This window comes from Suncus etruscus, chromosome 17 (genome assembly GCF_024139225.1).
Source record: "Suncus etruscus isolate mSunEtr1 chromosome 17, mSunEtr1.pri.cur, whole genome shotgun sequence".
NCBI lineage: Eukaryota > Metazoa > Chordata > Mammalia > Eulipotyphla > Soricidae > Suncus > Suncus etruscus.
In genome coordinates, this window is record NC_064864.1 from 17,602,296 (window position 1) to 17,623,936 (window position 21,641).

General features: G+C 39.7%; 1 protein-coding gene and 1 non-coding gene across 2 annotated transcripts in view; both read left to right on the top strand.

Moving 5' to 3' along the window:
- Window positions 1-468: 468 nt before the first annotated feature.
- PTEN (phosphatase and tensin homolog) overlaps window positions 469-21,641 on the top strand; it is a 97,329-nt gene continuing 76,156 nt past the window's right edge. The window contains exon 1 of the mRNA XM_049764656.1: window positions 469-747. Coding sequence (XP_049620613.1) covers window positions 669-747 — 79 coding nt within the window. The 5' untranslated portion in view covers window positions 469-668. The remainder of the gene's footprint in view (window positions 748-21,641) is intronic.
- Window positions 15,455-15,531, top strand: LOC125995531 (small nucleolar RNA SNORD47). The gene has a single exon (XR_007491035.1). It is a non-coding gene; the product is annotated as a small nucleolar RNA SNORD47 (small nucleolar RNA).

The window sequence follows — 21,641 nt, forward strand, 5'->3', positions numbered from 1 at the left end:
CCCCGTCGTCCCCCCAGCGCGGCACCATTTCCAGGGCTGGCGACGCCGGACAGTGGCTGTCTCCCCTCGCCCTGCCTCCTGCACGGCGGCGGCGGCGGCGGCGGCAGCAACGGCAGCAACAGCAGCAACAGCAGCAGCAGCAGCAACAGCAACAGCAGCAGCAGCTCCTGCAGGGACCCGGGCCGGCTCTGAACATCCCGATCGCCGCCGCCGCCGCCCCAGCAGCAGCAACAGCAGCAGCAGCAACACTCACACTCTCCCAGGCCCGGGCTCCCGCACCCCAAGAGGCGCTTGAGGCGTCTTCTGCCCGCGCTGCTGCTGCTGCTGCTGTTGCTGCTGTTGCTGCTGCTGCTGCTGGTGGTAGTGGTGCGGCTCTCTCTGAGGACAAGCCGGCCCCGCCGTCCTCGAGCTCCAGCAGCAATAGTGACAGCTCCAGCAGCAGCTGCCGTTGCAACTGCAATTGCAGCCAAAGCAGCCGCAGCTGCAGCAGCCGCAGCAGCCATTCCCCGGCGGCGGTGCAGGCCCCAGCGGCAGCCGAGCGCGGGGCCTCCTCCGCCACTGCCACCGCCGTCAAGTCCAGGGCCGTTTCCATCTTGCAGAAGAAGCCCCGCCACCAGCAGCTCCTGCCGTCGCTCTCCTCTTTCTTCTTCAGCCACCGGCTCCCAGACATGACAGCCATCATCAAAGAGATCGTGAGCAGGAACAAAAGGAGATACCAAGAGGATGGCTTCGACTTGGACTTGACCTGTATCCCTTTCTGCCCAAAAAAAAGGAAAAAAAAAGGGGGGGGCTGCTCCTTTTTTTAAATTTTAGTTTATTATTATTATTATTATTTTGTGCGTGCGCGCGCTAACCCCATTTTCTTGGCCTTTATGTCATTTTTTAAAGCCCCTCCCGGGGGGGTAGAAGGATGTCACTCTTAACCTACCCTCCCTGTCAACCCCAAACCGATGATGGCCAATGCGTTGTCCGGGTTGGCTGCTCAGATTGAAAGCCCTGGTGAAATTTCTACCTCCCTCCTGTGCATTCGGGTCTAATCTTAAATGCATCCAAGTCCAGGGTGTCTGTAGGTGTGTGTGTGTCTGTGTGTGTGTTCGACTCAGTCGGAACTCTGCTGGTTTGGTGGCAAATGTCAAGGCACCAATTGGTTTTCTGGGTCCTGGAGGGGGGGGGGGGGCTTGTTCTTCCTGAGGCTATTGTCCGTTAATAACTGCAAACTGTGCACGGTTAGTGGATTAGAGAGCTCGTTAATCTGGTCTCCTTCAAATGTACAGCAAAAAGAAGAAAAAAAAAAAAAGAGATTGGAGATGGGACCTATTTCGATTAAATCTTGGCGTCAGGCCCTAGATGAAGGGTACAGAGATGAGATTAAAATGAAAATGAGTGGTGCACGTAAGCATATTGCATCAGAATCCTGTGCCGTGATTGTTTTAGTTTCCTGGGTTGCATGGCTAGATTTAAAATATATATATTAAAGAGCTGTGAACTGGTTTGCATATCTAACTTTGGGAGAAGAATGGTTTTCTGAATGGTGTCTGGAGCGCTTTTGCAGGCCCAAATAGGTTTTTCGGTTTCATCCTGGCTAATTGCAACTTTACACTGCATTGGAACTTCGGAGTCAATCAATATATCTTCCCGTGCGTTCGTTCATGCTGGATGGAGCTTTGTTAAATCTGCTTTTTCCTCTCCTGATGCAGTTGGTGTAGGCTGGTGCATGACATTTTTCCTGTACAGTAGCCTTAAATATTTAGTCATACCTAATAATTGAACGGAGTGCCTTTTGATTCCAGAGATAAGACGGTGTGGATTCCTGGGGGTTGTGTAGCAGCAAATGGTCCAGATTAAATAGAAATTCTCAGTTTAAATGTAAGGGTTTATTGTGATACCAGAATTGCCACTCACCTTATTGGGTTTCAGGTCCTCTGACACCTTTGGATACCCGTTCATTTTTCTTGTATATGAAATCAGTAATAATCTACTAAGTAATAATACCAAGGCACGTAAGTGAAGAGTGGATCGGTCCGATTTAAGATTGTAGGTGTGTGAGTTTTTTTTTAGTCCTAGATTTACTGAGTCAGCTTGTTGAATGAAAGAAACCCAGGAATTTTATCAGCCATAATAGTGGTCGTCTTCAACCTTTTGTACTTCAAAAAATGAGTGGCTATTGAAAGACAGGCTTTACACTTTGCAGTTCAGGTATAACAAACTTTTTTTTTTTTTTTTAAATCAAGGATGAGGATAGAGGTCTTTTTGCTGAATGGAAAATATCACAGGAATTGAGAATTATTGGTAGGCCAGTAATATGTCATGAAAAGCAGACTTCAGAATTCTTCATGTGGAATAACTAGTATATTCCATTAAGGCCCCTGTTAAAATCAGAAGTTTGATTATGTGTATTGTGGCAGTGCAATTATGTAATTGCGTAATTGCTAATAGACTATTCTTTTTTTTTTTTTTTTTTTGGTATTTGGGCCACACCCGGCGATGCTCAGGGGTTACTCCTGGCTGTCTGCTCAGAAATAGCTCCTGGCAGGCACGGGGGACCATATGGGACACCGGGATTCTAACCAACCACCTTTGGTCCTGGATCGGCTGCTTGCAAGGCAAACGCAGCTGTGCTATCTCTCCGGGCCCAATAGACTATTCTTAAAAGTTTTTTTTTTTCTTAACCAATACCTCTAAACATTTTGCTTAAGGTTAGAGTAATAAATAGCAAAGTGTCTATATGTCTTGTTAAAAATTATGTGGAATTTTATGAAGAAAATGTCATATATATCTCCAGGGGTTTTGTTCTTTCTGGATTATTTGCTGCACAGAGATGTGCAAGGAACTTTTGCCCACGTTTTTGTTTTGAAATCAAGTTATTTGAAGAAGTAGTAACAATAATTTCATGTAACATTAAAATATATTTGAAAGTACGATTTGGAAAATGGAAGCTTTCAGTAATTAAAAAAGCTTCACTAAGGGTCACTGGATCTGCCTGCCCAGGAGATAATTATGGAATAATAATCTTGTGATTGGTAACATGTTTCAAAAGCAGTTCACTATTGATTGAATGATGGTAGATTCGTGGGAAAAGTTATTTAGTAACTGTATTTTAAAATGCCCTCAAACAAGTTGGTAGGTTTGCTTTTGGTATTCTAAATACATTTATGTATTTTTAATTTTATTAGGGTTGCAAGGCTGAGATAGGAGGCTCCTCTATGTGAATTGTGACATGATTGGCAATTTTCCCTTTTCTGTCAGAGTATGGTGTGTGTTTTTTTGTAAGTGAAATTCAAGTGGCTTAACACTGTCTCTAAAACTGCACTTTTAGTTATGGTATGCATAGAAAGCATTATTGAATTTTGACTTAAATGACTAATAACACTCAGTTTCTAGAAATGGTGGTTTTATTGAGCCAAATGTTGATACGAAAATCAAAGTCACTCAGGAAAAGGTCAGTGAAGGACTCGTTTTTTTTTTTTTTTTTTTTGACAGTTGCATTTCCAATAATTTTGACATGCCAAAGCATTTTTGGTTTGCTTGGCCTAACGTTGGTACCTTGTGTTTATTGTGGGGAAGAATTTGAAATGGCCATTGAAGATTTTGTTGCAAATGGTCAATTAAAAGTTTATCCTTTTATATAAGTAGTGATTGGAGTGTTTGTTTTTTTTTAATCTGTTAAAGATTGGTAAGTAATTTCTCAGGGAAATTGAGGGCCATATGTAGTTTTAAAGTATTTTTTTTTTTTTTTTACCAACTGTGTTACTGTAAAAATAATTTGTTGGTAGGTTTTTATTCTCAATGTTAGTCTGGAAAGTAGTCCTGAACAGGAGACTAGAAAAACTTTAATGTCGTTGGATTCATTGGAAACTTTGGGCTTCTCTTGTATTTTTATTCATTGATAAGTTTGAATCTGTTCAAATATTAACCTTTATAGAGAGTACTTTTAATTTGACTTTTGAAACGATCAGTATCACCTTCTAAGATTAGTGATTATTGAACTGACCATATCACTACAGTTTGCTTTAATAGTTTGGTAGCTGCTGAATTTTATTTATTTCTGCATGATATTAAGGGGCCACTTGATTATTCCATGGTAAATTACAAACTTCGTTTCATAAAGCTTACTAAGAAATAAAGTATATCTGAGATTAATTTAAAATTTCTGACTTTTCATACATGGGATATTTTTGCTGTGTTTTGTAAGTATTTGCCCAGTAGTAATTATCATCGATACAGATTTACATTTGCTTATATTGCACTAGATAGCAAATAAAGAAACGTCATAAAATATAGTGATAAATAAAATAATCTTGATTTTAAATTTAGCTTTAGAAAAGGGTGGTAGAGAAAGTGGCATTTGTGTGTATTTTAGTATTTAGTATTTTAGAAAATGAAGATTCGATGTTGAGAATGAGATGTTTTGAAGTTTTTTTTTTTTTAATTTAGGCCTTGTGATTTGCAATACAGCTAATACTAATGTTCCTGGGTACACTGTTGCTATATCACACACATCACACTGTTATTTAATTTTTGTGGGTAGCAATAGATCTGTATTTTCCCTGATAACCACATAAAATACAAAACCTCTTAATACAAAATTCCTCATTTTTGGTAAGTGAAGCCTTCAGTTTCTATACTCAGATGTTCTCAATTAGAAATTTATCTCAGTATTTGTTTGTTCATTTGGTGATAGACTCATCTTAATTTTTAAGCATTTGATAATAGCTTCGTCTAAATTTTTAAGCCACTTACAGTGACTTTGTGACTTTCACTGAGACAGTTTTTATTATGGAAAACCAAGTCACAACGGTTCAGCATTAATCAACTTCCTGTAAGCATTCTATTTTATAATTTCTACTGTAATCTTTTTAGTAAGATAAAAAATGTTGGAAATGCTTTGATATTATATATGAAAGTGGATTTTTTTTTTGAAATTGGATTTTTTAAAGGAGGAATTTAGACGTGTGCATGGGTATGATAGTTTCCACTTCCTTGACATGTTAGGCTTGGTAGAGTTTACAAGGATTTATAACATAATGGAAGATATTAATGGTGATATTAGAATTATCTATTATGTAGACAGTTTTTGTTCAGAAATTTTATTTAAATTTCTTTGAAATTTCTTTTTCTGTCTCCTTTCCTCTTCCTTCTTTTTTTTTTTTTTTTTTTTTTTTTTTTTTGGTTTTTGGGCCACACCCGGTGACGCTCAGGGGTTACTCCTGGCTATGCGCTCAGAAGTCGCTCCTGGCTTGGGGGACCATATGGGACGCCGGGGGATCGAACCGCGGTCCGTCTCCTAGGCTAGCACAGGTAAGGCAGGCACCTTACCTCCAGCGCCACCGCCCGGCCCTTTCCTCTTCCTTCTATACACCCACTCCCACTCCCCTCCCCCCACTTTTCCTTTTTTTTTTCTCTCATCCTACTCTCCCCCCTCCCCCCATTCTTCAATGGCCTCGATTGAGAAAGGTGTTAGATTTCATTGTAAGGAACATTTGTATCTTGTGAGATTGTCAGTAATGATTTCAGTGAATACTCAATTCTGTATTCCAATTGCTTTCTGTCAGGTAACTTTAAAATGAATGATTTGCCCTCAGAAATGGCAATAACGTTGTGTTTAGACTGAATAATCCTTTTAATTGGTCAGGATTTCCAAGCAAATTGATAACTTTAAATCTTTCATCTAGGCCATATGACTGCTTCCTACCACCTTTGCTGGGTGGTTAAAGTGTTTTGGATTGTGAATAATGATGTCTTTGTGAGTATTGAACATAATGTAAAATTTGTTAGGGAAGGAGAAATATGGGATTTGACTATTCACTTAATCCTCTTAATTTAAAAAATTTTTTTTCACTTTTAAAGAAGTTGACAGTTTGTTTTCTTTTAAATTAATATGCAAGGAAATAAGAGAGCCTACTGGACAATGTATAAAAATAAAAGTCATTTAGCAGGTGACTTAATTTTGGGTTGGGTTGTCTGAGTTTACTTCAATAGCGTTGAAACAGATTCTTTTCATTTGCAGTAGTTTTCGTTAAGAGATGAGAGGACCTTGTAAGAGATGTAAGAGACTATTGTAGATGAATACTGACAGCTAAAAGATTCATTACTTGGCTTGGAAAAGAAGACTGTTTATTGTGTTTTAGATTGTTACATACTCACCATTAATTATTGTTATTTTAGATATAGGAATGAATCTTTTAAGCGTTTGTTAACTATGTGTTTAAAGAAATGAAAAGTTAGCAAGCTATTTCAGTTTTTGTGAATGAGATATCCTTGGTGTAGTTGGTTTCATAATCTTAAATATGATTAACCAGTTATGTTCATAGCTTTAACCCATACTTTGTATACATATATTGTTTCATTTTAGGTTTTTAGGTACAGTGTAGGCTCTGGATACAAATTAGGTTGCCTGGGTTTGAATTCTGGTTATGCTTCTTAGTAAATGACTTTGAGTAGGCTGTCTGATCTATTTTATCTGGAAAAATGGATTGATAATGATGCCTAGATACTTTTTAAAGATAAATGAGGTATTATAATTCTTTTGGCATATTTACTGCTATTATGCTATAAATACTTGTAACTGCTGCTCTTAAAAATATAATTTCAGATTATTCTGGTTATGAAAAATTTTGTATTTTCACATGTGGAAACAGTAATTGGAATTAAATTTTCTTAGTTTGAGCATGTAAAATTTTTAATGGGTTTCAACTATGAGGGTATTTATTTATCTTGGTTTTTGAGTCACACACAGTAGTGCACAGGGCTTACTCTTGATTTTGCCCTTCCCTCGGGAATCACTCCTGAAGTGCTGCCGGACCATGTGGGCTGCTAGGTATTCAAGCCAGTTTGACTGCTGGCAAGGCAAGCACCTTGCCCATTGTAGTATCCTTCCGGCCCCAATCAACAATGAGGGTTTTAAAAACTAGGAATATTGTGTTGAGTTCTGTGCAACATGTCTGTGACTTTGCTGTTTTACCAAAAATAAAAAGTTGACGAAAGAAAATTTAGTCATATCAGTCAAAAAGTATTTTCATTAAAATGGTAAAATAAGTTTTAAGTTTTTTTTATTGTTTTGAACCGATAGGAGAGAAATAGGTTGAAAAATATTGTTCTACTTTTAAAATGAGACTTGGGAGGTTGTTACTAAGTTTGATTTTCATATATTTATATTATAAATGAATTTTTGTGAATTTGAATCTTAAGAGATAAAACATTGTGCTTTTGTTTATTTCTTGCAAAAATCAATATTTTTTATTAAGTCACATAAATTTTAATTGATGTTTTCTCAGTGTATGAAATATGAAAAACAGGGCTTTAAACATAATTTTTCCACTTTGATTAATGAGATAGGATTAGCATATTTAAGAACAATGTCTTATATTTGTCTAGCAATATTTTAAAATTAGCAAAGCCTTTTCCTATTTACTAGCTCATTTACAGAGAAAATAAGAGGCAACCTAAGGGCAGAGCAAACATAACTTTCTTTCTTTCTTTTTTTTTTTTGTAGCTAGTAATCATAGCTTCAATAGCATTAGTAACTTGTAAAAAAGCCAATAGGAAATTGAGTCCAAAGGTTATGGGATTGTTGGGCGTCTAGTGATGTATTTTCTTTTTCTTGTTTTCTTTTATTAGTGGTTCTCAAACTTGAGGGAGTATCAGAATAGTCTGTAAGGTTTGTTAAATTATAGATTACTTATAACACCCCCAGAGTTTCTGGCTCACTAATGGGGGGGGATGTCTGAGAATATGTATTTCTAAGTTCCCAGGTGGTAATGCAAGTGGTTGGTTTGGGGCAGAGTTCCTCAAACTATGGCCATATGCGGCCCTTCAAGGAGGTTTATCCAGCCTGTCTGCTGGGTGCTTTTGCTGTCACTGCCTGTCCTACTTAGCACTGGTCCCCCAGGGCAGGCAGTGAGCTTGTGTGGGATGTTGCCACACTTTTCTCCCCCTCCCTTCCTCTTCCTTTCACTCCTCAGTCTTGGGCAGGGTCTTCAAACTACTGGCAAGTGGTTCCTATTGACAAACCGGTAAATTTGTTGATTTAACTTTATTTGTTCTTCATTTTAAATATCATATTTGCTTTTTTTTTAATTTCAAAATAAGATATGTGCACTGTGCATAAAATTTGCTCATAGTTTTTTTTTTTTAAGCAATAGTCTGACCCTTCCATGGTCTGAGGGACAGTGAACTGGCCCCCTGCTTAAAAAGTTTGAGGACCCTGGTTTGGGGGATCCCATTCTGTGGACACATACCTCATTTGAAGCAATTCCTTAATGTGTTACCGCCTTTAGATTAATATAATTGACCACATATTTTATGTAATTGTATCTACAAACCCTAAATAGCTGTGTAAGGCAGGTATTATCCCAATATTGTAATGTGCCATAAATGAGCTTTTGAAGTGCTGTTTAAGGGGAGAGTGATTGTTCAGGATTAAGGTACATTGCATGTGCTGACTCCATTTCAGTCCTTGATACTGCCTGGTCTCTTTAGCACTGCCAGGACTCACGAGCATGGAACTTGGAGTAGCCACTGAATTTTCTGGACATGGGCCAAATAACCCTCATTTTTTTTTTCTTTTGGTTTTTGGGTCACACCCGGCGGTGCTCAGGGGTTACTCCTGGCTGTCTGCTCAGAAATAGCTCCCGGCAGGCATGGGGGACCATATGGGACACTGGGATTTGAACCAACCACCTTTGTCTGGGATCGGCTGCTTGCAAGGCAAACGCCGCTGTGCTGTCTCTCCGGGCCCTCATTTTTTTCTTAAAAGATATAGTATAGGGGGCTGGAGAGATAGCATGGAGGTAAGGCGTTTGCCTTGCATGCAGGACAATGGTTTGAGTTCTGGTATCCCATATGGTCCCCCAAGCCTGCCAGGAGCAAATTTTTTTTTTTTTGGTTTTTGGGCTACATCCGGTGACGCTCAGGGGTTACTCCTGGCTATGCGCTCAGAAGTCGCTCCTGGCTTGGGCGACCATATGGGAAACCGGGGGATCGAACCGCGGTCCATCCAAGGCTAGCGCAGGCAAGGCAGGCACCTTACCTCTAGCGCCACCACCCGGCCCCCGCCAGGAGCAATTTCTGAGCATAGAGCCAGGAGTAACCCTTGAGAGCTGCGGGTATGACCCAAAAACAAAAACAAAAGATATATAGTGTAAAGGAAGTTGCATAGATTCGAGAGACTGCTAGATTCTACCTAGTTTCTAAAAACAGTTACAACTATATGTGAGATTAAATATAAATTTATTTATTAAAAGAAAATAAATTTATTTAAAATTTTTTTTTTTTTTTTGGTTTTTGGGCCACACCCAGTAACGCTCAGGGGTTACTCCTGGCTATGCGCTCAGAAGTCGCTCCTGGCTTGGGGGACCATATGGGACACCGGGGGATCGAACCGAGGTCCGTCCAAAGCTAGCGCAGGCAAGGCAGGCACCTTACCTTTAGCGCCACCGCCCGGCCCCAAATTTATTTAATTTAATCAAATTATTAAATTTATAAATTAATCAAATTTATTTACTAAATAAATCTATAAAATCATTGTAAATATCTAATTTACATATATATTGATTTTTTAAAATTTGTTTATTTTTATTTTACCCTGCGATGCTCAGCAGTTACACTGGTCTCTGCACTCAGGAATCACTCCTGGCAGTGCTTGGGATATTAGGGATGCCTGGTTGGCCCCATGCAAGGCAGGCACCCTACCCCTTGAACTATCTCTTTGGCCAGCCTATATACAGGTTTAAAATATTAATATATATGGGGCTGGAGAGATAGAGCAGTGGTAAGGCATTTGCCTTGCATGCGGCCGACCCTAGACGACCCGGTTTGATTCCTGGCATTTCATATGGTCCCCAGAGCTTGCCAGGAGTAACCCCTGAGCATCGCTGTGTGTAGCCCCCGAACCAATCAATTAATCAACTGTTTAAAAAATAGAATATTAGGGCCTGGAGAGATAGCACAGCGGCCTTTGCCTTGCAAAAGCAAAGGACCAAAGGTGGTTGGTTCGAATCCTGGTGTCCCATATGATCCCCCGTGCCTGCCAGCAGCTAAGCTATTTCTGAGCAGACAGCCAGGAGTAACCCTTGAGTACCGCCGGGTGTGGCCCAAAAACAAACAAAAAAACAAAAAATAGAATATTAATATATGTAAGTTTCTGGGGGGGGGAGGGATTGTTTGAGAAAAAGTTTAAGAAACCTGCCTAGACTAGGGTCTAGTTAAAGACTAATCAGTCATTTAGTTACATAATAAAAGACTACTTAACTTTAATGAACCTTAGTTCCCACCCTAGTCTGGTGGTAAAAATTCTTCTAGGTGGTTATTTAAGTTTTTTAGAAGTATAGTTGAGGGCAGCGTTTTCAACGACTGTGCCCATCGCACACTACTGTGTCTTGAGATTGTCTGGTGTGCCATGGGAAAAATTCCAATTTCATCTGTAACATGTGGCTTCGGCTCACAAATAGACTAATCATTTAGATTATTTCATAATAAGGTAATTATAAAATAATTTCTATGTGTTTATTTGGTTCCTATTCAAGAGGATTACTTTATATATAGTCAATATAAGCAGTGTTAATTTTTTTTTTTTTGGTTTTTGGGCCACACCCGCAGTGCTCAGGGATTACTCCTGGCTGTCTGCTCAGAAATAGCTCCTGACAGGCACGGGGGACCATATGGGACACCGGGATTCGAACCAATCACCTTTGGTCCTGGATCGGCTGCTTGCAAGGCAAACACCGCTGTGCTCTCTCTCCGGGCCCGAGTTAAATTTTTTTAACATTTCCTAATGGTGGTGTGCCTCATAAATTTTTTTTTTCATGAAAAAAGTGTGCCTTTGCACAGAAAGGTAGAAAAATACTGGGTTAGGGGCTAAAAAGATAGTACAGGGATTTAGGTGCTTACCTTGCACACTGCCAACCCCAGTTCAAGCCCTAGCACACAAGTCTAGGAAGTAGCCCATGTGCTTGCTTTGGCAGCACATATACATGGAGGAATAAGTCCTGAACATAATTCCTTGTGCTCACTCCCTTCCCCAACTCTGCACGCATACTCCCTTAAAGTATATAAATGCTTTTAGAAAATAGATTCCCAACTGGAGGTGATTCCACCTTGTATGGCATTTGTCATTGGTAATGTCTAGAGATACTTTGGTGGTCCCAGTTGAGGGTTTGGGAAAGGGAATGCTTTTGGTTTGTAGAGGCCAAGGATGCTGCTGAACATCTTACAATACAGTATTGACAGGCATTTCTACAGTTAGTCTCCCAATTCTCCAAACTGCCAAGTTTGAGACCTTGGTTTGGAGATATAAAATAACTAGTCCAAAATGCTATGTTTTGTTTAAAATTATAACTTTTTACTTTCTATAAAGCCACTTTTTTTGGCCCTCTGTGATATATAAGAAATCTTTTTTTGGGTTTTTTTTTTCGGGCCACACCCATTTGATGCTCAGGGGTTACTCCTGGCTAAGTGCTCAGAAATTGCCCCTGGCTTGGGGGGACCATATGGGACGGCAGGGGATTGAACTGCGGTCACGATCTTTCCTTGGCTAGGGCTTGCAAGGCAAACACCTTACCTCTAGCGCCACCTCGCCGGCCCCTATATATAAGAAATCTTAAATTGATAATAAATAATGGATCTAGTCTTTTACCACCTAAGCTTCATGTCTACTGGTAGGCTAGTATTCTTTATAATAAAAACTTAGTTAACAAAAGAGAACCTGATATATCCAAATATCTAGAAAGGGTTTATTTAAAGGAGACTTGCATGTTCTTTGCTGATTGCAAAAGTGTTTTGAACTATTAAAAGAAGAGGCTTTCAATAGGTAGAATGTAGTGAATGTGATAATGGATGGATGTTACCTAGAACTTCTGATACTATGTCTAAGTTTTAGTAAATGGAAAGCATTTTTTTTGGGGGGGGGGTGTCAAACCCAGCAGCTCTATGCTCAGAAATTGCCACCCCTGGCAGACTCGGGGGACCATATGGGATGCTGGAATTCCAACCACCATTTTTGTGTATGCAAGGCAAATGCCCTACCACTATGCTATATCTCCAGCCCCAAAGGATAGCATTTTTTTTTTTTTTTTTTTTTTTGGTTTTTGGGCCACACCCGGCGGTGCTCAGGGGTTACTCCTGGCTGTCTGCTCAGAAATAGCTCCTGGCAGGCACTGGGGACCATATGGGACACCGGGATTCGAACCAACCCCCTTAGGTCCTGGATCGGCTGCTTGCAAGGCAAACACTGCTGTGCTATCTCTCCGGGCCCAAGGATAGCATTTTTGAAAGTGTTATTTATTTATTTGGTTTTTGGGTCACACCTGGCAACACTCAAAGGTCACTCCTGGCTCTGCTCAGAAATCACCCCTGGCAGGCACAGGGGACTATATGGGATGCCTGGATTCAAACCACCGTCCTTCTGCATGAAAGGCAAATGCCTTACCTCCATGCTATCTCTCCGGCCCCAAAAGTTTTATATATATATATATATATATATATATATATATATACACATACATACATACATACATATGCACACATATATATGTGTGTGTATATATATATATTTTATTTTATTTTATTTTTTTGGTTTTTGGGTCACACCTGGCAGTGCTCAGGGGTTACTCCTGGCTCTATCCTCAGAAATTGCTCCTGGCAGGCTCAGGGGACCATATGGGATGCCGGGATTCGAACCACCAACCTTCTGCATGCGAGGCAAACACACTACCTCCATGCTATCTCTCCGGCCCCTGAAATTTTTTTTTTTTAACTTTTTCTTTTGGGGGGGGGGGGTCACACCTGACAGCACTCAGGGTTTACTCCTGGCTCTGTGCTCAGAAGTTGCTCCTGGCAGGCATGAGGGACCATATGGGATGCTGGGATTCGAACCACTGTCTGTTCGAATCTGCTGCATGTAAGGCAAACACCTTACCACTATGCTATCTTTCCGACCCCAATTTTTGTTTTGTTTTGTTTTTTTTTGGGGGGGGTGCACACCCGTTTGATGCTCAGGTGTTTCTCCTGGCTAGCGCTCAGAAATTGCCCCTGGCTTGGGGGGGACCATATGGCACGCCGGGGGATTGAACCGCGGTCTTTCCTTGGCTAGTGCTTGCAAAACAGACACCTTACCTCTAGCGCCACCTCACTGGCCCCCCAATTTTTATTTCTAATTGAAGTTTCTGCAGTAATTCTTGGTTTTTCTTTTTTTTTCTTTTTCTTTTCTTTTTTTTAGGCCACACCTGTTTAATGCTCAGGGGTTACTGGTTAAGCGCTCAGAAATTGCCCCTGGCTTGTGGGGACCATATGGGATGCTGGGGGATCGAACCGAGGTCTGATCTTTCCTTGGCTAGAGCTTGCAAGGCAGACACCTTACCTCTAGTGCCACCTTGCCAGCCCCTGTTTTTAATTATCATTGTTGAGTTGTTGGCAGATAATTTACTTACAATTTTCTTTTTTTGTTTGCTTAGTGCATTTTTTTAGTCTTGTAAATTCAAAGGTGTTTTATTGTAGTCAGAAACATTAAAGTTATGAAAATGGTACCGTGTTTTGTTTTGTTTTTTTTATTTTGGGCAACACCCAGTGGCACTCGGGTTATTCCTGGCAGGCTCAGGGAACCTTATGGGATGCCGGGAATGGAACCCAGGTCCATCCTGGTTCAGCAGCATGCAAAGCAAAGACACTATCCCTGTGCTATTGCTCTGGCCCAAAATGGCACATTTCTAACAAAAACTTTAACTACGAAGAAATCTGAGATGATGTAATGCATTTCTAGATCCTAAATTTGCTTTGTTGAACTAAAGTTTTTCATTAATACTCTTAAAACGTACTAATGTGAGGGAAGTTATTAGGAAAATACCGGATAGAATGTTCAGCTAGCAAAGAGAAGATGCCAAGTGAGTAGCTTAAGAGGAATTTTTTTTTTTTTTTTTGAGAGTTGGGGGCGGGCGATACAGGTGGTTATTCTCAGGGTTACTTCTGGTTCTGCTCAGTGATCATGCCTGGCAGGCTCAGGGGACTAGATAGGGAGGGTATTGGGGAATAAACCTCAGCCACGTGCAAAAACACCCTACCTACCCCACTCTATTATCACTCCTAAAAGATTCTTAAAATTTTTACTTTCTTTGGTTTTAGAACAGACAAATATAATTGCTAGTGTTCTGAGAAATGGCTTTGTTCTGATAGTTGTTTGGTTCGTTTTGCAGTTTACTTTGCTTCTCTCTTTGAACAAGAATTAAAATGTCAAGCACTACTAAAATTTTTCATAAGTGAAGTTTTTCCTGAATATTGCTACTTTTCTAAATTAGAGGAGATATTCTGAGGTACTGGTAAAAATATTTTAAAAGAATTATTCATATGGTAGCTTTAAAGTGTTAAAAATAGCATTTACTTTTGTAATCAATTTAATGAGGCTTACGGCTTATTTCAGTATATAAGTAAAAAATACTTTGCCTTAAAATTTCTTTTATAGAAGTGTGACCAGCTAAATAGAATTTAAATATGACTAAATAAAATGCAGAGAATTTCCTACTTCTCAAAGGCTTCATGTTTTATAGTTTTAGAATTTTTTTCTTTAATTTTTTAAAATTTATTTTATTTAATTTTATTTTTGGTTTTGGGGCCATACCCACTAGTGTTCAGATTATTCCTGGCTCAGTGCTCAGAAATCACTCCTGACAGGTTTAGGGGACCATTTGAGATGTTGGGCATCAAACCCAGTTGGTTGCATGCAAGACAAGTGCTCTACCTACTGTGCAATCATTCTGGCCCCTATTTTTCTAATTTTTATTATAATATTGTTTTACCAAAGTTGTTTCTTTTTTTTTTGTTTTGTTTTATTTATTTATTTATTTATTTTTGTTTTTGGGCCACAGCTGGCCAGCGTTCAGGAGTTACTCCTTGCACAGTGACCAGAAATCACTCCTGGCAGGCTTGGAGAATCATATGGGATGCCAAGGATCGAACCTGGGTTGGCTTCATGCAAGGCAAATGCCCTACCTGCTGTGTTATCACTCTGGCCCACTCGAGGTTGTTTATAATACAGTTGTTTCAGGCATTAAATATTCAAACACTAATTCCACCACCAGTGTAACCTTCCCTTCACCAGTGCCTCCAATTTCCCACCTACCACCATTGCCTGCCTGCCTTTTTTGCAAGCACAAACTTACTTCATACTGTTTGTTACAACACAAAGGCAGATGGAATTATCAAAACTTAAATCAGTAAGTTTGAAATGATTTATCTCTCCAGGGTGTTACTAAAGTTAGTGTTTTACAGATTTACTGGTCTGTGGTTGGTGCTAGTTGAGGCTTTTGTGTTACTATTTAGACGTGTTGAACTTGGTAGATTACTATGTAACTTTCCCATCACATTTCCTGTGATACTACTGGGCTGACATAACTACAATTTTGAAGTGTTCAGGATGTATAGATCTGAAACAAATTTGGTAGCCTGGTAGTTTGACAAAAGTTAAATTTACCAGTGATGTTATGATTCTGCCAAATGAGATAAAGTGATATTACTCAAAAACCGTTCCATTTTTATTCTGAGGTTACTTGACTTGTTAAGTGGGTGAAGTTGATTTTTCTCCATTACTAATATGTGTAACATTTGCTCTTAGGGTGTATTTTAGAGCAATCCTGTGAACTATTGGAAAGGAAGAGTTCTGGAAGAGCCTCAACTCAAGATAGAAGCATTGTTTTAAAAGATTAATTTGACTTTTAATAAATTTGTTAAGCCATAAAAAAAAAAAAACAAAAAAAAACAAAAGTTAAATTTTTGAGCTGGGCAAATTTCTATTGCAGAGGGTTGTGGCTGTAGTTCTTAAAGAAAAGGAGAAATCTGCCCCCCCCCCTTTTCTGGAAATGCCATAGAGGTATTGACTAGACCACCTGGGAAGTTTTGGTGGCCATTATTTTCTTTTGGAGCTTGTAAGAGGAACATTTTTCTCAGGCTTCATATTTTATATTAGTTTTTATATTTATTTGTTCCTTATTAATTATTTTTATTTTATTGAGTCACACCAAGCACAGGGCTTAATCCTGGCTCTGGGATTATTCCTACTGCTCAGGGGATTGATGATATGTAAGGTTGGGTGTGGAACCCAGGTGGCCTGTGTGCAAGGCAAGTACCCTACCCTCCTTTTTGTACTATTTTTCCAGCCCCTCTCTCATCATGGTGAACATATGAATTTTAACAGTTACCAAAATGTCTCACAAATGCCTTAATTTTAAAGGTTGAAGTTATTTTACCATAATGTTATATGAAGATTGTTTTTCATATTTTACTAATACTTTTTCCTATATTATTGGAAAACTGTCAATAAAATTTGTTTTTTTTTTTTGGTTTTTGGGCCACACCCAGCAGTGCTCAGGGATAGCTCCTGGCAGGCACGGGGGACCATATGGGACAGCGGGATTCGAACCAACCACCTTTGGTCCTGGATCGGCTGCTTGCAAGGCAAACGCCGCTGTGCTTTCTCTCCGGGCCCAATTACTTAAAATTTTAAGCAAGTGAGAAAATCTATCTGCTTTTGAACTGTTAAACTTCCTTTTCTTATTATTGAAATGTATTACAATGAAGTTATATAGAAATTTAGTTGAATAAGCAACCAGTTGTATTTTATATGCAAATATTTTTTTTTCTTTTTTTTGATGTTTGGTCACACCCGGCAGCACTTGGATTACTCCTGGCTCTGAGCTCAGAAATGGCTCTTGGCAGCCTCGGGGGACCATATGGGACACTGGAGATCGAACCCAGGTCTCTCTCTGGTCTACAGCATGTAAGGCAAACGCCCTACCACTGTGCTATCACTCCAGCCCCCTTAAGTAGTTTTTTTTTTTAATCCTCTTGTTGTCCTGTCTTAAATCAGAGAGGATATGGCTTGTCATGATAGTACTGTCCCCTAGAGCATATTTTGATGTGTATGATTTATATTTGTATGTTTCCTCAGTAATTGGGGATATTAATTTGATAAAGGTTTGCTGTGTATTTGCACTCAGAATCCATTATTGTGGTCCAAAAATAGCATTTTTTAAGGTTTTATATGTTGAAACAAACCAGGACATAATTTTGACTATTAGTTAAATGATAATGCTTTCTCTATGAATTTATTAACTAGGTAAGCAAAAATAATGAAGTAGAAAGCTCGTAAAATAATTCGAGTAGTTCTTTTCTAAGTAAGGTAACAAGGAAGTTTTGATTTAGGTGTGATAATATATGTTTGTGTATTAATGAATAGCAAACCTAGTACAACTGAAAGTATAATTAGCTTTCTGAATTACATTCAGTGTGATCAAGGTTATATGAAATAATGTAAAATATGTACGGTGGTGATCATTGAGGCTACTTGGAGTCTTTAGTACTGAAAAGGTCACACAGATTGTGATTATTGTGCAGTGTCCAAGAATGAAGTCTTGCCATCTGTTACCCAAGTTTAGGAAAAAGTTAAAATAGTCTCATGAAAGAAGTGGTTGTTAGACTTTTCATTTCTGGAATTATCTCTTATAAATTTTTAAAGACTAATATGATTGGTTTTGGCGGGGAGAGGCATACCCATTAGTACTTACTTTTTTTTTTTTTTTTTTTTTTTTTGGTTTTTGGTTTTTGGGCCACGCTCAGTGACGGTGACACTGGCTGTGCACTCAGAAATCACTCCTGGCTCAGGAGACCATATGGGACACTGGTGATCAAACCCAGGTCTGTCCTGGGTCAGTCGGGTGCAAGGTAAATGCCCTACCCATTGTGCTATCACTCTGGCCCCATTTTATACTCCTGATTCTGTATTCAGGAATTACTCCTGGCAGGCTCCAGGGGCCTTTGGTGTAAGGGATAGATCACATATGTGTCCACCTGGTACAAGGCAAGCTCTCCACCCTCTCCTAGCTCTCAGACCCCCTTCTGTGTTTTAAATACAAAGATAATGGTTGAGAACTAAAGTTGAGTTTAGTTGAAAGCGTTTTATTTTATTTTAAAAGTCAGTAGCATTTTTGTTTGCTTTTGTTTTGTACTACACCTAGCTGCTAAGGTTTACTCCTGGTTCTGACCTCAGAAATTATTTCTTTTGGTGCTGGGGATCAAGTGTGGCTTGCTGGGATTTGAACCTGGACCATGCAGAGCAAACGGCCTATTGCTGTATTCTTTCTCCACCCTGTCATATATATTCATATATTTTAATATTGCATATTTTAATATTGTTGATTTTTGGTTTTTGGTTTTTGGGCCACATCCAGCTGTGCTCAGGGGTTATTCCTGGCTCTGCCTTCAGAAATCACTCTTAGCCTGCTTGCGGGGCGGGGCAAATGGGCTAGGGATCCGAACCTGAGTTGACTGCTTGCAAGGTGAATACCCTATCTGTAGTTTTATCACTTTGGGTTTTTTTTTTTTTTTTTTTTTTTTTGGGCCACACCCGGCGGTGCTCAGGGGTTCCTCCTGGTTGTCTGCTCAGAAATAGCTCCTGACAGGCACGGGGGACCATATGGGACACCGGGATTTGAACCAACCACCTTTGGTCCTTGGATCGGCTGCTTGCAAGGCAAACGCTGCTGTGCTATCTCTCTGGGCCCAGTTTTATCACTTTGGTCCCACATTTTTAATTTTGTTTTGGAGCTCAGGTAGTGCTCAGGGTTTACTCCTGGCTCTGTGCTCAGAAATCACTCTTGGCAGGCTCATGGGACTATAAGGTTTGCTGGGACCAAAGTGTGGTCAGCCACTTGCAAGGCAAACACCCTACCTGTTGTGCTATCACTCCGGCCACACATATTATTAAATTCTGTTGTTGTTGCTTTTTGGGCACATAACAAATTTTAAGATAGAAATTTGGTTGATATTTTAGTATCTGGTTTCAGATTTTTATTTGAGATCCACCTATTTTCATTTATTTTGGTGATTTATAGTTATGAAATTGTTTCCAGTGGGAATATTAATATTAAAATATTTCCAGTGGAAGTATAAACCATAATTTGTAATGTTATGAGTTGATTTCCTACTTTAAATGCCGTATGTTTTCTTTTTTTTTTTTTTTTTGTGGTTTTTGGGCCACACCCGGCAGTGCTCAGGGGCTATTCCTGGCTCCAGGCTCAGAAATTGCTCCTGGCAGGCACAGGGGACCATATGGGACGCCGGGATTTGAACTGATGACCTTCTGCATGAAAGGCAAATGCCCTACCTCCATGCTATCTCTCCGGCCCCAAATGCCGTATGTTTTTCTAGTTTATATTTCTTTGCATTTAGGCAGAACTATTTTTGCTATTTAGAAAAAATGCAAATCACATCAATAAAAAAAAAACCAAAAACAAACAACCTAAAGGGCCCAGGGAGATAGCATTGAGGTAAAGTGTTTGCCTTGCATGCAGAAGGTCAGTGGTTCGAATCCCATATGGTTCCCTGAGCCCGCCAGGAGCGATTTCTGAGTCAGGAGTAACCGCTGAGTGCTGCCGGGTGTGAACCAAAAACCAAAAACCAAAAAAAAAAAAAAGGCAAATCATTTCTAAATTACTTCTCATCTTTAAATATTGACTAGAGATATGTGGTTTTATTGTTAGTGCAAAATATAAAGCAGACAAAAATTTGGAGTTTTATTTATATTTGGGTTTGGGGGCAACACCCAGAGATCAGTGATGGGCTTCTTCCCAACTCTGCTCTGTGGGCCCTGTGTTGCTAGGAATTGACTAGTAAGGGAGCCTTATCTCCTGCACTATCTCTGGCCCAAATTCAACATTTTCATCTTTGAAAGACAACTTTATTACAAGCTGATTGATAAATTTTTACAGTTTTGGTTAATAGGAATACTGAAACCCTGTCGCAAAAAACACATTTGATTAGAACTGTTAGTGCCTTGTCTGCATAACAGACAAGTATTAGTAAATTAGTTTTTTTGCATTTAACAAATAAGTAGTTAGAAATCTTATCTTGGGTCTGTGCCAAGAGTAACCCCTGAGTGCTGCTGGGTGTGAACCCCTCCCAAAAAATAAAAAAAGGAAAAGAAAAACAGACCCAAGATAAGATTTCTAACTACTTATTTGTTAAATGCAAAAAAACAAATTTACTAATTTTTCTTTTACTTTTTTTTTGGGGGGGGGAGGGGTTCACACCCAGCAGCATTCAGGGGTTACTCTTGGCTCTATGCTCAGAAATTGCTCCTGGCAGGCTCAGGGGACCATATGGGACATATGGGATGCTGGGATTCGAATCATGATCCTTCTGCATGGAAGGCAAATGCCTTACCTCCATGCCATCTCTCTGGCCCCATTTTTTTTTTTTGGAAGTTTCTGTGTTTTATTATTATTATTTTTTTTTTTGTTTAGGGTGGGCAATTTGACTATGCTTAGGGTTTACCTCCTGACTGTTTGCTCAGGAATCACTCCGAGAGGTATTTGGGTGATTATGTGGAGTGCTGGATATCAGGGATTAAATCTTAGTTGGAGCGGGGAAACCTTAGTTGCTATGTTCAAAGCAAGCCTCTTAACCCACTATACTATCACTCTGCCCCTTTCTCATAGGCTTTTTAAATTACAAATCTGAAAATGGCAATTTTATAAGTATAGGACTCATCACCAAGTATAAATTCTTTTTGTTTTTATATTATTGTTCCTTTTTTTTTTTTTTTTTTGGTTTTTGGGGTCATACCCAGCAGCGCTCAGGGGTTCCTCCTGGCAGGCCTGGGGGACCATATGGGACGCTAGGATCCAAACCACCATCCTTCTGCATGCAAGGCAAATGCTCTACCTCCATGCTATCTCTCCGGCCCCTTTATATTGTTCCTTTTTGTCATATATAAATATATATATATTTTTGGCCACATTTGGCTGTGCTCAGGACTTGCTTCTGGCTTTGCTCAGGGTCTCTGCTGGCAGGCTTGGAGAACCTATGGAGTCCCAGGATTCAAGTTGGGTTTGTCCTTTTCAGGGTAAGCTCTCTATCTGCCATACTATTGCTCAGGCCCCTATTCCTTTTGTTTTAAAAGTCCCCCTCCCTTTTTTTTTTTTTTGAGTCACACCTGGTGGCGCTCAGGAGTTACTCCTGGCTTAGAAGTCATTCCTGGCAGGCTTGGGGGAACCATAGGGGATACCGGGATTCGAACTGGGCTTCTTCGTCTTGTGTTAGCCGCATGTAAGGCAAACGTCTTACCACTGTGCTATCACTCTGGTCCCATAAAGTCCCAATTTTTTTTAAACATTTATGTAGCTGAAGCTTTGATATCTAGATTTTCTGCATCAGAAAATAAGATTTTGGAATAATTTTGTTCTATAAGAATGGTTATTTGTGGGCCCGGAGAGATAGCACAGCGGCATTTGCCTTGCAAGCAGCCTATCCAGGACCTAAGGTGGTTGGTTTGAATCCCGGTGTCCCATATGGTCCCCTGTGCCTGCCAGGAGCTATTTCTGAGCAGACAGCCAGGAGTAACCCCTGAGTACCACTGGGTGTGACCCAAAAACAAAAAAAAAAAAAAAAAAAAAAAAGAATGGTTATTTTCTTGATTTATTTCAACAAATTGTTTAATGATGAATACTTAACACTTCTTCTGCCAGGAAATATGTCACTCCCATTTCTGTTTTCCTCTAATAAGAATCTTTAGTCCTTAAGGGACCAGAGAGCTAATGGAGGGGTTAAAGAGCTTGTCTTGCTTGCTGCTGCTCTGATTGTTCTAATCCTGGCATTGCATT